The sequence below is a fragment of the Teleopsis dalmanni genome, chromosome 2, assembly GCF_002237135.1.
Source record: "Teleopsis dalmanni isolate 2A chromosome 2, ASM223713v2, whole genome shotgun sequence".
Lineage (NCBI taxonomy): Eukaryota > Metazoa > Arthropoda > Insecta > Diptera > Diopsidae > Teleopsis > Teleopsis dalmanni.
In genome coordinates this window covers 95,260,573-95,274,091 of record NC_051847.1, presented here as the reverse complement: position 1 = coordinate 95,274,091, position 13,519 = coordinate 95,260,573, and the positions used below count along the sequence as shown (strand labels likewise).

At 28.4% G+C, this 13,519-nt stretch overlaps 3 protein-coding genes across 9 annotated transcripts; all 3 read left to right on the top strand.

The window, feature by feature from the left end:
* LOC119683252 (caltractin-like) lies at nt 1–820 on the top strand. Its single transcript, XM_038096891.1, has 2 exons — nt 1–91; nt 161–820. Exon 2 carries the CDS (start codon nt 174–176, stop codon nt 789–791), a length of 618 nt encoding a protein of 205 aa, XP_037952819.1. The 5' UTR covers nt 1–91; nt 161–173; the 3' UTR covers nt 792–820.
* Nucleotides 821–3,411: 2,591 nt separating this feature from the next.
* Nucleotides 3,412–9,716, top strand: LOC119681248 (solute carrier family 35 member F5). 7 transcript variants are annotated; one of them, XM_038094381.1, is made up of 11 exons: nt 3,437–3,482; nt 3,535–3,614; nt 4,919–5,309; nt 5,374–5,514; nt 5,569–5,622; nt 8,138–8,371; nt 8,434–8,616; nt 8,683–8,833; nt 8,903–9,062; nt 9,125–9,376; nt 9,441–9,716. In XM_038094381.1, exons 3-11 carry the CDS (start codon nt 5,220–5,222, stop codon nt 9,487–9,489), a joined length of 1,314 nt encoding a protein of 437 aa, XP_037950309.1. In that variant the 5' UTR covers nt 3,437–3,482; nt 3,535–3,614; nt 4,919–5,219; the 3' UTR covers nt 9,490–9,716. The 7 variants fall into 7 exon arrangements, with proteins under 7 accessions (XP_037950308.1, XP_037950309.1, XP_037950310.1 ...); XM_038094380.1 differs by lacking the exon at nt 3,535–3,614 and having other exon boundaries at nt 3,412–3,482; XM_038094382.1 differs by lacking the exons at nt 3,437–3,482; nt 3,535–3,614 and adding an exon at nt 3,713–3,875.
* Nucleotides 9,717–11,431: 1,715 nt separating this feature from the next.
* Nucleotides 11,432–13,064, top strand: LOC119682271 (peptidyl-prolyl cis-trans isomerase 5). The gene is made up of 3 exons (XM_038095667.1): nt 11,432–11,606; nt 11,692–11,816; nt 12,457–13,064. The coding sequence occupies exons 1-3, from the start codon at nt 11,517–11,519 to the stop codon at nt 12,857–12,859; spliced, it is 618 nt and encodes a 205-aa protein (XP_037951595.1). The 5' UTR covers nt 11,432–11,516; the 3' UTR covers nt 12,860–13,064.
* Nucleotides 13,065–13,519: the final 455 nt, after the last annotated feature.

The following is a 13,519-nucleotide window of genomic DNA, read 5'->3' as shown; positions in this document are numbered from 1 at the left end:
ATTTATAGACATTATGTTTTGATATTTCGGGATGGTCCTCTCGTTTTAGTTTATCTCAAATGTGTATATATTTTATAGCAATTTCGAAACTGTATGTCTTTAAACTTAAACAATTTGATTTTTTTATACTCATTTAATTAATTAAATTATGTATTTTCAGTTAAATTTCAGAGATGGCAATGCGCAGACGTCAAACCATACTAAACAGAGCTATTACTCCGGATAAAATTCTACAAAAATTATTAGCAGAACGCGGTGCATCTCCTGAAGAAGATGATGATAATGATGACGTTAGTTTTGTTGATAATAAGCCAAAAGTGTTTATACCAAGACTACGTTTCACCGATGATCAATTAAGGGATATGAAGTATACATTTGAGTTGCTTGACGAAGAATGCAAAGGATTACTTCGCGAAAATCATCTTCGAGTTGCACTACGTGCTTTGGGATTTGAGCCGAAGAAGGATGATATAAAACAAATGATTGCTGTAATAAATGAAGATGGTACTGAACGCATATCATTTAACGATTTTGTAAAATTAATGGAAATGAAAATGGGTGAAAAAGATACTGAAACGGAGTTGCGTAAATCTTTTCGTTTATTTTGTGGTAGTGGAGAAAGTACACTCACCCTTGACGATCTCAAGCGTGTTTCATTCCAATTGAAGGAGAACTTAAATGAAGAGCAGTTAACCGAAATGTTTGAGCATGCTGATGTTGATGGAAATGGCAAAATTAATGAGGACGATTTTGTAAAACTCGTACTGGGTACAGTCTTATATCCTGTATAATGTACGATATTTTATACTTTTATAAAATAAAAAATAATTTCAGAAAAAAGCTTATTTTTTCATTTATATATTAAAAGCATTCGTCACGCTAATTATTGTTAATTATAGTAATGTTACGAGTTTTAATATTGAGTAGCTGACAATATTCTTTTTACTACATTTATGTATAGATTCTAGCCTTTGTAAATAGAATGCTGAAAACCTAATCTCAATAATCAAAGCAAAAGTGAATGTGCTTAACATATATAAATTTTATTCGACATTCCAGTCAAATTGGACAAATTGGCCTAAGAATGAAATGGATCAAGATAGAAACTTTTATAAATCTTTGTTAAGTCATTTTATATTTAAATCAGAAAGCACAAAATATCGGAGGTCTTTTTTTTTTTAAAAAAATTTTTTTTAACAAAAACCATTTTTTTACTATATGTTACTACAAAAATAGTAGGTCATGTTAGATATAGACTCTGTGATCAGTAACTATGAAAACACGGTTGTAAAGTGCGGAAATCGAAGGAGCAGATTGAACCTCAGCGAAGAAAACATTTTTAAAAAATAATTGAGTAGGTTTTTGCCACATATCTAGGATTAAATCAAGAGGAATATTGCCTGTGGGTGGAATGGCAACAAATACTAGGTTGTTGAATACAAGGATGTGGGTTAATCAAAATTGATGCCAGATCGTGGCGATATCCCTGGCAACTAAAAACCTACTGAATTGCTCAGACGCGGCACATAGCTACCAACTAATAAATTTGCATTGTATTGGTCTTCACCTTAGCTACATATAAATTATCTATTTGCTTAGAATACTTTCAAAATATGAACCAAATTTCCACATGACGGACAGTATAGTTAACCAAAAATTAGATTCAAAATACGTAAAAGAATTACTGAATTAGTGTTGAATTACTTCTCACTGTGCAATATATCTGCTTTGTTGACGAATACAGTTTTAAAAGCAGGTCACCGATTGGATAGAGAATGCTTTTAATAAGTGTGGCCTTAACTATAGATCGAGATCAAGAAGAACCTAGAAGTGAAAATGAGAATTGTTAAGTGATTCTACAAAAAACCGATAACTTCGAATGAAATTATTAATTCATTCTATATAGCTTTTGAACTATATCCGAATAAAATACACTAAATTATTAGTAACAACCCAACACAAACAATTTTTCATTCAGAGATTAGAGTGACTGCTTTTTTAAAAGTTATAAGACCAAAACACACATCGTTCACAATTTTGAACATTAAATGTTCTACTGAACTAAATATAGCATATAATTAAAGGGTTAAACATTTCCTGTAGAATAAAAAACTTGCAGTGGCAATCATTTACTTTATAAGCTTGTAATTTTGCAATCTTAATTAAAATCTGTAATCACTCAATTCACACCAAAGACCCCCCAACTGAACGCTTATATAACACATAATAACACATACCTTTTAAGAACATATCGTGATCGTGATCCACATTTTATTTTATTTTTCTATAAATTTTCAACATCTCTTGAAAAACGCATTGTCCATAAAAGTCGCAAATGTAATCGTTACAGCTTGACTTTTTTGGTTTGTAGACTTTTTTAGTTTAGCCGCACATTTTTCTGTTGATAATTAATGCATTTTTTCTTAATTTGTTATTGTTTAAACGAATAATTCATTTTGTAATTATATTTATTCTTTAATACACGTATAATCGCTTGACGCCTTATTGCAAACTTCTTCACAATTTTGGGCAAATCGCAGAATAGCAGTGTAATGAAATTAAATTCTACTCTACACTCTACACAATTTTTATGCGATTTAGTTTGTGCGGTACTGTATTTGTTATATATAATTTTTAGATGCAGTTAGATGGAGTTGAAAGTAAAGTTATATACGTAGAAATTGTAAATGTAAAACAAAATTAAAGTACAAAACTTGGCACAGAAACCTTTTGCTCCCTTTAATTTCACTCAGCAGATTAGAAAAACACTCATTGTGGTTGATTTTGTCCGAGTTCTATAAAATAGTAGAGATTTATTTATCCAATATTCATAAATCGTACACATATAAAATGGACTCATCCCTTTGTCGGAACAAAAAGAGTCGAGTTAGAACTTCTGCAGTTTCACGTGCAGTTAGAAAATTTAATTAGCAGAAATATAAAGCCCATTGCTAGCCTATTATTAATATTTACAAATTTCATGTTAGTTAATGTGTTTATTGTTATTTTTGCCATTCAGAAAGTTATTTGTCCCTAATTCTAAAACAGATTAATTAATAAACAATCGTCTAACATACCTATTGCATTATTGGACACTGTCAGGTAAGTTTAACATCCACAAAGGATTAGACACTTTATATACAGATTACTATATAGTGTTGAACAGATGTGGAACGTACGATGTGGTTATTAGTTTCATTATATACAACTCCTGAGTTCCTAAGATAAATGTTTAGGTTTCTAATTTTAATCCATATAATATAATGTTAACAGATATCGATTTTAAATATGTTGGTCTTACTTTCTATAAACATCGCTCATCGCTTTTACTGCTACTTTATTTCAAATAATTTTAAAAATGTAATAAAAAAATTTGTGAAATAATATATAATATTTAGAATTAATATAATTAATTACAGAACGGTATACAGAAGTCATTAAAACACGCTGCGATGAATACGAATGAATGTGTCCAAACTCCTGTAAGTACCAAATTTAATTAATAGCGTATAAATCAAATTTTTTTCATTTAAGACAAGGTTGCAACATCATCTATAGATTATCAGTAAAATCCCTAGAAGATATGATATAACTACAGCACAATCAGCTAGAAAGTAATTCATTAATATAAAAATATATAATATATATACATATATTAAAATAAATATATATATAATAATATATAAAATACAAATCAATAAAATAAATACTAATGCCGCGGTGTATAGTGCGGGGACAATTATCACCATTCTACCCCTTATGACCTAGTGAAAAGTCTAGTTCCAAGGTGTATCGTACGAGGACAATTGAGACCGGCAATGACAACTCAATGTAAAATTCACCAGTTGAGCCCAAGTAAAGTGGATTATCAAGCGGTTAGTACTATACACCTGAGAACTAGTCGCAGGTGCTGTTGAGTACAGTTCAGTGCAAGAATATACACATGTACATATATCGCAAATAAAGTCTTATATTCTTTACTTGAAATGATATTGTACCAATATAAATATGTATATATTTTCTTCTTCGAAAGTCAATCGTACACTTAGAAAATTTACAATATCTATAATAAAGAAATATGTACTCAATAAATCTTTTCGAATTTCATATGAAGAGAAGAGAGATGCATTATTATTCATATAAAAATATCAACAAAACTTATGCAGCCGCTGTGTTTTTTTGCTGAGATTTGGTAGCACTAAACAGCTGATTGTCAATAAGCGAAAGATATATGTTCTGTCAGTGTAGTATTACATATTTGGAAAAAATAATATTTTTTATCAATTATTTACAGCAAAGTGTAAGCAAAAATTTCTGTTTATTTAAATGTCATAAACCTTTTAACCATTCGCGTAAAAGTTTTTTGATTAAGCATAGAACACAAAACAAGCTTTATTTGTTCTGTCTGCAGAATTTTACGTCGAACGGTTTTCCAAATAATTATATTATTAATGAGGTTTTTGGCAAAAATAAATCATTATCCACTTACAAAAAAATATTTTTTTTTAATTGAGTGTTTTACTGAAATAATTTTTTGAATAATAATGAAAAAAAAATTTTTTGGTACTGTGGATTACACCCACTGTTTATGAAAATATGGAAAACAGTTTTTAATATATAATTTCGATTAATATTTGATTAAAAATATTAATATTGTTTACAGTACATGTATGTAGTCATGTAAAGATATCACAAACCTATATTAATCAAATAAGTTACTTTTAAATTCCGTATTTTTGGAAAATATTTCATTTTCAAATCAAATCATTTTCATATGGTGACGATATCAAAATTTGTGTTAGTGTTTTCGCCATAGTTTTGTGAAATAATTTAAAATAAATAAATCTTCATATCATTAAATCAACTGAATTTATATATTTACTAACCTAATCTCTAAGTAAAGTAAACATTTTTGCAGATACTTACAGGCGCATTCCAAGCAACCGAGTAAATCCGTAGAGAATGCTAATTCAGATTTCAAAACACAGCACATCAGAACATCAAAAGAGCATCAAAAATGATAAATAAACGCAGACAAATAACTATAAATAAAACCTACGCACAATTTATTAAATAAATAAGAGTATTAAAAACAGATTCATTCCTTTTACAACCGTAACCGCTACACACGTTTGTTTGAGTTCATATAAAATAATTTAGTTCTCAAAATAATCAAAGTATTAAGCACGACTGCCTGCTATTCAGTACAAAATCAAAATATGCTGAGCAAAACACAAAAACTTATCCTAGGCGTAACGATTTTAGTACTGGTTGATGTAATCTGGGTTTCGTCGAGCGAACTCACCAAGGTATGTCGATTATTTGTTTCAAAAATTCGCAATATTCCGTTTTAATGGTGAATCTTCTTCTTAGTTCCTCTATGATGACGAAAAGTATGACAAACCATTTTTCTGTACATATTTTAAGACGTCCATGTTTACTATTTATCTTATTATTATTGGGTTGATTGCACCTTGGAAGGAGTCTTGCGAAAAACAAAATGGAAATTACACAGTAAGTATCTTTCTTAACTTTGATATGCTTAAACGAAATATTTTCTTTATGTAGATAATGGATCAAACTCTAGATGATGAGAACTATTATACAAATCAAGCATCTTTGGTATGTAATAATTTAAAATTGCTATAATTCTTATGTCTCTCGATGTGAGAAATTTAATTATTTTTTAAAATATTTGTGCATAAATGATAAAAGAATATATTCTTAATTTGCATTTCACACACTTGCTTTTTCTTAAAAAAAGTGATAACATTTGACACGAATGTTTATTTTTTATTAATTTTTTTTATTATTTTACAATTGCTATTTTATTATTATTAGTTTATTATTGTTAGTATATTATCCTACAATTACTATTTTATTATTATTAGTTTATTATTGCTAGTATATTATTATTAGGTTATTATTATTATTTCATTATTATTATTTTTTTTTTATAAATCATTATTATTATTTTATGAATATTACTTTATTATTATTATTTTATGATAATTATTTTTTCATTTAGTAGTGATTGAATTCCATAACGGAACAAATGTAAATACGACTTGAAAGTTTTATTAATACCATATATAACACAAAAAGTTCATGTTTTAGAACACCAATATATGAAATGGCATATATAAAATTATTAAATCAAATCAATCTTATCAAATTAATAGCACAAACAAATTGCAAATGTTTAAAATTAACTTTTACTTACAGTGTGACAGTAATGCACATTAATCTTTAAGCTAGTTTAACAAAATGTTCAATTCATAGTAGGTAATAATGTATGTATGTATGTATATTTATTTTCATTTTAAATTTCATTTTTACAGTATGATGTATCTTAAATTAATATATAAATAAATATAAAAATCAATATAATTAAAATAGCGACTGTGACACAATGTCGTCCGTCGACTTATAGTGTAATAGTAGTATTAAAAATAGTAGGTAATAAGATTTAAATAATTTCTAATATCATCTAAGAATTTGTTTCAGTTGTATATATATTATTCAATATATCAAAGCTATTATTATATTAGCAACTAAGCCCGCACAATTAAGCGTTAACAATATCTATTTACAGTAGTTGATGAGCACTACTTTAGTTCAATTATATAAATTACAGATTCTATAGTTTTTTAACGTGCAGTTCGGGGTTAAAAGTGTTCTTAACACACGTATCAGTATAATTTGCGGAAAAACGCCCGCAATGGAATTTCAAGAAGTTTCGCCTGTACCAACTGAAGCTATACGTTCGATTATAGTTTCCTCCTTGAGAGGGAGCGAGAACTATCTATCAACTCTAGTGTTCTTTGTGGCACAGCGATTTTTTGAAAAATGTAATTTTACATCAAATGAAGTTCCGGTTTTAATCACAGTAACTACAATACTCATGTTAAAATATCTATCCTCTATTGGTCAAAACAGCCTAAGCTGTTGGCACTGATCCAGATAAACAACATTGACTACAACAGAAAATTAATTACTCTGTTTCATTTTTGACATTTCTAACTACTGTAGCTGGTTGCAATTGTTTAATCGTTTGCTGAACATAAGAACTACTTTAGCTGGCGCCAGTAGCTAAATATCACAAAATGAAGGTGAACAAAATCATTTCTGTGGTATTGTGCACTACAGCTGCTGGCTACTATTTTATATATAATTCGATTACAATGCGAACTTCGTCAACTGCAGTGAGCGATTGTGACTTTCGCGCTGATGCTATCAACAGTTTTCCTGTTTCTAAGAAGATAAACTTTAAATACAAGGCCCGGGAGGCCTCCTAAAACTAATTGCTATACACTTAAACTCCATTTTACTTACATAAATAATGTAATAGTCTCCAGTTAGGTAAAATCGTCATTTTACTACAACTTTGAATCTGTTTCTTTATCATTAAAGAAAAATTCAGTTCTAGAACAGAACTGATGAGAGTAATCTATTTGCATCCTTTGTAACACAAGAAAGACGATATCATTCACTAAATGAGAAATGTTTTATCCTATGTGAAATCAAATAGTCTCATGGTTAATGGTACATTAACACCAAGTAAATACTATGCTATACTGATTGGTGCAAACGTACATGAATACCGATAATAACTGGATCATTCCTTTATTCTTACTATTACTGAAAATTATCTATGTCATTATAGTTTAAACTATAGTATTCAGATATTCAATTAAATTTTTGTGGATGAATTATTAACAAATATGTACAGAATAAATTATATTGTTCGTAGAACATAAAGTTTGTTTCAAAGGTATTAATTCAAAAGTATTACGTCAAATAATTTGATTAAATATTAATGGTTCCTAAAGAACGGCCGGGTCTACGTCTCGCAGCTGGTCGTCGCCATTCGACGCTCAAGTGCCGTTCAGCACCTCCCAAAAATACTTCACAAGTAGGCCCCACATTTATAAACACTTTTTAGTTCTTGAACTATTTCTATCAAATTATTCAATTTTCTAATAATAAATGCATATCCATACATATAAGCTAAAATTGTTATTTATATGTATATATGTAAATTCAAACTTATGTAAGACGATTATAATTTTAAAAATAATCACAGTACTTCCTAACATTTGTTCAAATAATAGTACAAAATATTTTTTATTGACAGAGTGATCCAACATTCATTCCAATAAGAACAGGCGGAGTAGTGTCAGGAACAGAGAGTGATGACTCCAGCATACGTAGCGTTCGTTTCAGTAAAATGGCAGAAGTACGTGAAATGTCGGCGCATGAAGCAACAGAAGCACTAATGGCCCGATTATCTTATGCTGCAAGCATGCGAATCAAGCGTCAGAAGACTCATCACAAAACTGCGAAGACAGCATTACTATTTTGTGTTTTGGTAACGAAATAACAAAATAAAACCTAAAATATATCAACAATTCATATACTCTTTTGTTTTAGTGGTTCTTTGCAAATTACTTATTTCAAATTTCGTTAGAGTGGGGCGAAACAGCCATGGTAACACTTCTGAGTTCGTCATCATCGCTCTTCACATTAGTCTTGGCCGCATTCTTTCCATCTGCAACTGGAGATAAATTCACAATAACTAAGTTTATTGCAGTCGCAATGAATATTGGTGGAGTGGTAATTGATTCCACATATGGAAACAAAAAATTGTTATAATAAAGCGTAAAATTGTTGCATTTATAGGTAACTGTGACTATATCCGATATAGAGGATGCTAACTTTTCTCGAAGCGCACTTTTAGCTTTGTTTAGTGCTTTTTTCTATGCAGCTTATTTAGTATTTGTTAAGAGAAAAAGTGACACGGAGGAAAAAATTGATATACCCTTATTTTTTGGTAACTCTTGATAATATATTTGGTATAATATATAAAAAATAAAATTTATTAATATTTAATTATTTACAGGTTTTGTTGGTCTCTGGAATATGTTACTAATGTGGCCAATATTTTTTATATTAAATTTTCTGAAAATAGAAAAATTTGAATTGCCAAATCAAAATCAGTTTGCAGTTTTATTTTTAAATGGCTTAGTCGGCACTGTTATATCTGAAGCATTATGGCTGTGGTAAGTAGGCATATTAAAAAATTTTTGTATTTATGCATACTACAGTTTATATTACCATTTAGGGGTTGTTTCCTTACGTCATCATTAATAGGCACAATAGCAATGTCGCTACAAATTCCACTATCTATTGTTTTTGATCTCTTGTTAAAAAGGAAACCATATTCTCCAATGTTTTATATTGGATCTGTACCTATTTTTATCGCACTAATACTAGTCTCTTTGTTAATGCGAAACGATGACTCAGATCCTTTAATGCGCCTGTTTAAAATTATATACCGCAAGATATGCAGTTGCCATAAACCAAATATATTGAGGTATGTTTTTTTTTAATTAAAAAAAAATAATAATAAATTAATATTTTTTTTATTTACTTTTTAGAATCAATGACGAAGAACAGCAAGAGTCTCTAATTGGTAGTAATGACTGAAGTTTCTTCCAAGTTCCATTGTATTATATCTTCTTAATAACTTTATAAAAGATTTAACGTAAACGTTGCTCACCTTGCAATCCTTCATGGCTGTTTTCGAGTGAAATTCGAACTTTATTTAACTTTTTTTTAAGTACGAATGGAAGCAAAATTTCTATCCTTTATGTGTTCTCATTTTTATATTTTAATTCATGATTTTGAAAATCATATAACGTTTTTTTTAACAATTCCTCTTAATATATTTTTTGAACTATTGTGATACTACAAATATTTTGCAAATTTATATATCTTTATTATTTAATTTAATTATTTTTTTTTTGTAAACTATCATTTTAATTTAACTACAAAATAATTTTTATACTTTAGTCATAAAATTTTGTACAATATCTCAAAATTAGCATGTACATAAAATAAAAAATGGTAATACTTTATATAAAAATATATACTATGTATAATTATATATTATTATTTGTAATATAAAACAGAAATCAATGAGACGTTTAGTCAGAATGTCAATAATTGAAAATATTTATTAAGAAATATAATATAAATTTACTAAAACATGTATAATTATTCAATATTTCAATAAATTTGAACAAAATATAAAACTTTTACCTATTTCTTATCAATATTAAATATTAACATTCATAAAGTAGCAATCGGTATTTTCGTGGTGAGGGCACTCGTGGTGAGTATGCATTCTGATCAAAAGTACAATGGTAAGATCGTGATTAAATGTTGAAACTATAGGCAAAACATACCTTAAGCATATATTCTTTATGTAGCTATAAACGAATATTGGATCTTGAATAAACAGCTCACTCTAGAAATATGTTGTTTGAAGGTACACTAAAACAACTCGCAAGGTACTACAGATGCGCGATGGATTGGCAACTCAGCAACAGATAACTCTATACGTTTTACTTTTGCGTATAGATTTTTTGGTAGTGTTAATTTTAAAATTAAAAATAAAATAGAAGACATTGTTAAAAAATTTTGGAAAAAAAATATTATTGAAGACAATAAATTATAGTTATGTTTAGAAAAACGAATTGGTTAAAAATATTAATAAATGGTTGAACAATTTGAGTTGAAAGATTGATTTTTAAATTTTTTTGGGATGTACGCAGATATATGCGAGTGACTGTATGTATCTCCAATTGCGTTTCGTCATGATTTTAAATTAAGACTATAGAACTTCAAAAGACTAAATCATACAAATTTATTTACTTTTCATCAAATTACTTTTTTAGAAAGAAAAACAATGAAAATTTAAAGCATTAAAATAAATAGAAAATTTACAAAATATTGGAGAGTTTACGATTATTTATCTTTTGTTTGAGTGTTTTATTAATTCTGATGGCCTTATTCTCATACTTATACATAAATACATATCTATACAAAAGTAATTCATCCTAATTTCTAGAATATTTTGTGATTTAAGATATATTTCTTTACGAGGGCGGTATTACTTAACAGACTCTGACACAATACGAAAGAAAGTAAAACCATTATACGCGGTTTCATATAAACTTGTTTTTAAAATTATAATCAATCACAGTTTCATGCATTTAAAAAGGTTGCCCACCACGTCGGTTTTTTTTTGTTTGTGATTCTTAACTTATTCTCTTTTGTATTCTTTGATTACGTGTCACTTCTTAAACAATACAACACATTAGCCATATAAAATCACAGAAGTGTTATTATAGTGATAGATAGAACACTTATTTTTAGGTCAAGATAATAATATATACATTGCATTTTGATACACATATTCTTAACATATTATGTAAAATAAATATATTTTAAATAAATATATGATTTGTAATTTTAATAGTGAGAATAGTGATTCATTGAACTTAATTATATATTGAGGAGATAAAAGAATTAAGTGTTACATCTAGTAAAATTGTTATTATTGGGTGCCATTTATTTTTCATCTTGCAAGCAGCTCACTTGCTTGTGAACTCTCGTCAACGCAAGTACGGATTTGTTGGTGAAGTGGTTTTATTGGAGTAGAAGTAAAAATGAAGGTTCTAATTAGTTTATTCCTTGTTGCTTTGGCAGCCGGCATTGTTTGTGCTGACGATAGTAAAGGGCCAAAAGTCACAGATAAAGTAAGTAAAGATATTTGGTATTATATTCATAACCTGTAATATTTCTGCGTTTTATTTAACAATTAATGTCGTCATATTTGCGTAGGTATTCTTTGACATCACCATTGGTGGTAATCCCATTGGACGCATTGAAATAGGGCTCTTTGGTAAAACTGTTGAGAAAACTGCTAGAAACTTCAAAGAACTTGCTGAGAAACCACAAGGCGAAGGGTAAGTAACTGAAGTGGGAAAAAAATAAATGAAATCGTGTTCAGAATTATCATAAAAACTTCGATTCTTGAAATTAATATGTACATACACATTCTTATCAAACATCATAATTTACTGCTTTGATGGCGATTTATTCCAAAAAAAAATCAAATTTTATTACTAATTAAAATGTGTAAAGGCAAGCAAAAATATTAACAGTAAACAAAAATGAAGCCTGGATAGAGTTGACATGTTCAGCCATTTTTAAATTGTTTGGCTTGCATTTCTTTAACAGAAATGTATGCAAACAGTGCTTGGATTCTCGGTATATGCAAGCAATAAAATTTTTCTAGGGATTTATTATTAAACTTCTTGCAATAATAAGTCATTTCTATAAAAAATTTTAAACAAGTGTTCATAAACCTAAACATAATCTGTGTATGTATGTATATACATTTAAACTTATGTATACAGATTTATCTATACTTCAATTTAAAAATTGAGCGCACAGTTTGCGGATTATTTTCCCTTTGTGATTTAATTTATCTATTTAAGCCACAAAGGCTCACTTAAATAGTAAAATTGAAATGAAAATAGCGATTATTTTGTTTAGAAATTGGTTTTAATTCACAAATAAACAACTAATTGAATATCATTTTAGTTACAAAGGCAGCGTATTCCATCGTGTTATTAAGGACTTTATGATCCAAGGTGGCGATTTCACTAAAGGAGATGGCACTGGTGGACGCTCTATTTATGGTGAACGCTTCCCAGATGAAAACTTCAAACTTAAGCATTACGGCGCTGGTTGGTTGAGCATGGCTAATGCTGGCAAGGACACTAATGGCTCACAGTTCTTTATTACAACAAAACAAACTTCCTGGTTGGATGGTCGTCATGTAGTCTTTGGCAAGATTCTTTCTGGAATGGACGTTGTACGTGCTATTGAAAAAACCGAAACTGATGGTCGCGATCGCCCAGTTAAGGATGTTGTCATCGCAAACTCTGGTTCTATTCCTGTTAGTGAACCTTTTGCAGTTTCTAAGTCTGATGCCACTGAATAAATATTCAAATGTGGATAAGTTTTGTCTTAATTTAATTTAAAGTAATGTTTAAACGAATTAAATAAAATAAATACAATGTTTTTTAAATAAAGTTATAATAGTTCATATATCTAATAATTAAAGCTCTTAAAGCTGTTGCATTTATATCGTAAGATGATAAGCAATGAAACTATTTAAATTAAATTAAATATACATAAATTTAAAAGTATTCAAATAATTTTTATATTTGATAGGTTTGAGATTACATGGGTTTGATTTATAATATTTACATGGGTTGGTATTAATATTCTAAATTTTAAAATAATCAGCTGCAAATATTTCTTTTCACAGTTGACTAACAGCTGACATGAATCTTTATTGTTTAATTTGTTTTTTAAGATAAGCATACTAATTGTGGTCAGCCTATTATTTCGAACATTTTGTTTGTTTAAAAAATAATCTTATTCATGCTAATAATTTTGTTGTTGTTAATTTCAATTTAAATATCGAAAGCTGTCAATAAATTTAATTTGATTTTTTAGAGCTTATAATGGCTGACAAATTTCAGATGAAATTATATTTAATTTTGTGTAGGTTCTGTCTATACAATTAACTGCTACCAATAGTTATAATATATGTTATATAGTCTTATCAGAAGTAATATGACAATAAGGTTGATTA

Bases quoted from the DNA above. Each gene is read 5' to 3' on its own strand.
- LOC119682271 (XM_038095667.1), top strand. From the start codon at position 11,517: ATGAAGGTTCTAATTAGTTTATTCCTTGTTGCTTTGGCAGCCGGCATT. The intron at 11,607-11,691 runs GTAAGTAAAGAT...ATATTTGCGTAG, and splicing joins GGCCAAAAGTCACAGATAAA to GTATTCTTTGACATCACCAT. The intron at 11,817-12,456 runs GTAAGTAACTGA...ATATCATTTTAG, and splicing joins GAGAAACCACAAGGCGAAGG to TTACAAAGGCAGCGTATTCC.
- LOC119681248 (XM_038094380.1), top strand. From the start codon at position 5,220: ATGCTGAGCAAAACACAAAAACTTATCCTAGGCGTAACGATTTTAGTA. The intron at 8,834-8,902 runs GTAACTCTTGAT...AATTATTTACAG, and splicing joins TGATATACCCTTATTTTTTG to GTTTTGTTGGTCTCTGGAAT. The intron at 9,377-9,440 runs GTATGTTTTTTT...TTTACTTTTTAG, and splicing joins CATAAACCAAATATATTGAG to AATCAATGACGAAGAACAGC.
- LOC119683252 (XM_038096891.1), top strand. From the start codon at position 174: ATGGCAATGCGCAGACGTCAAACCATACTAAACAGAGCTATTACTCCG.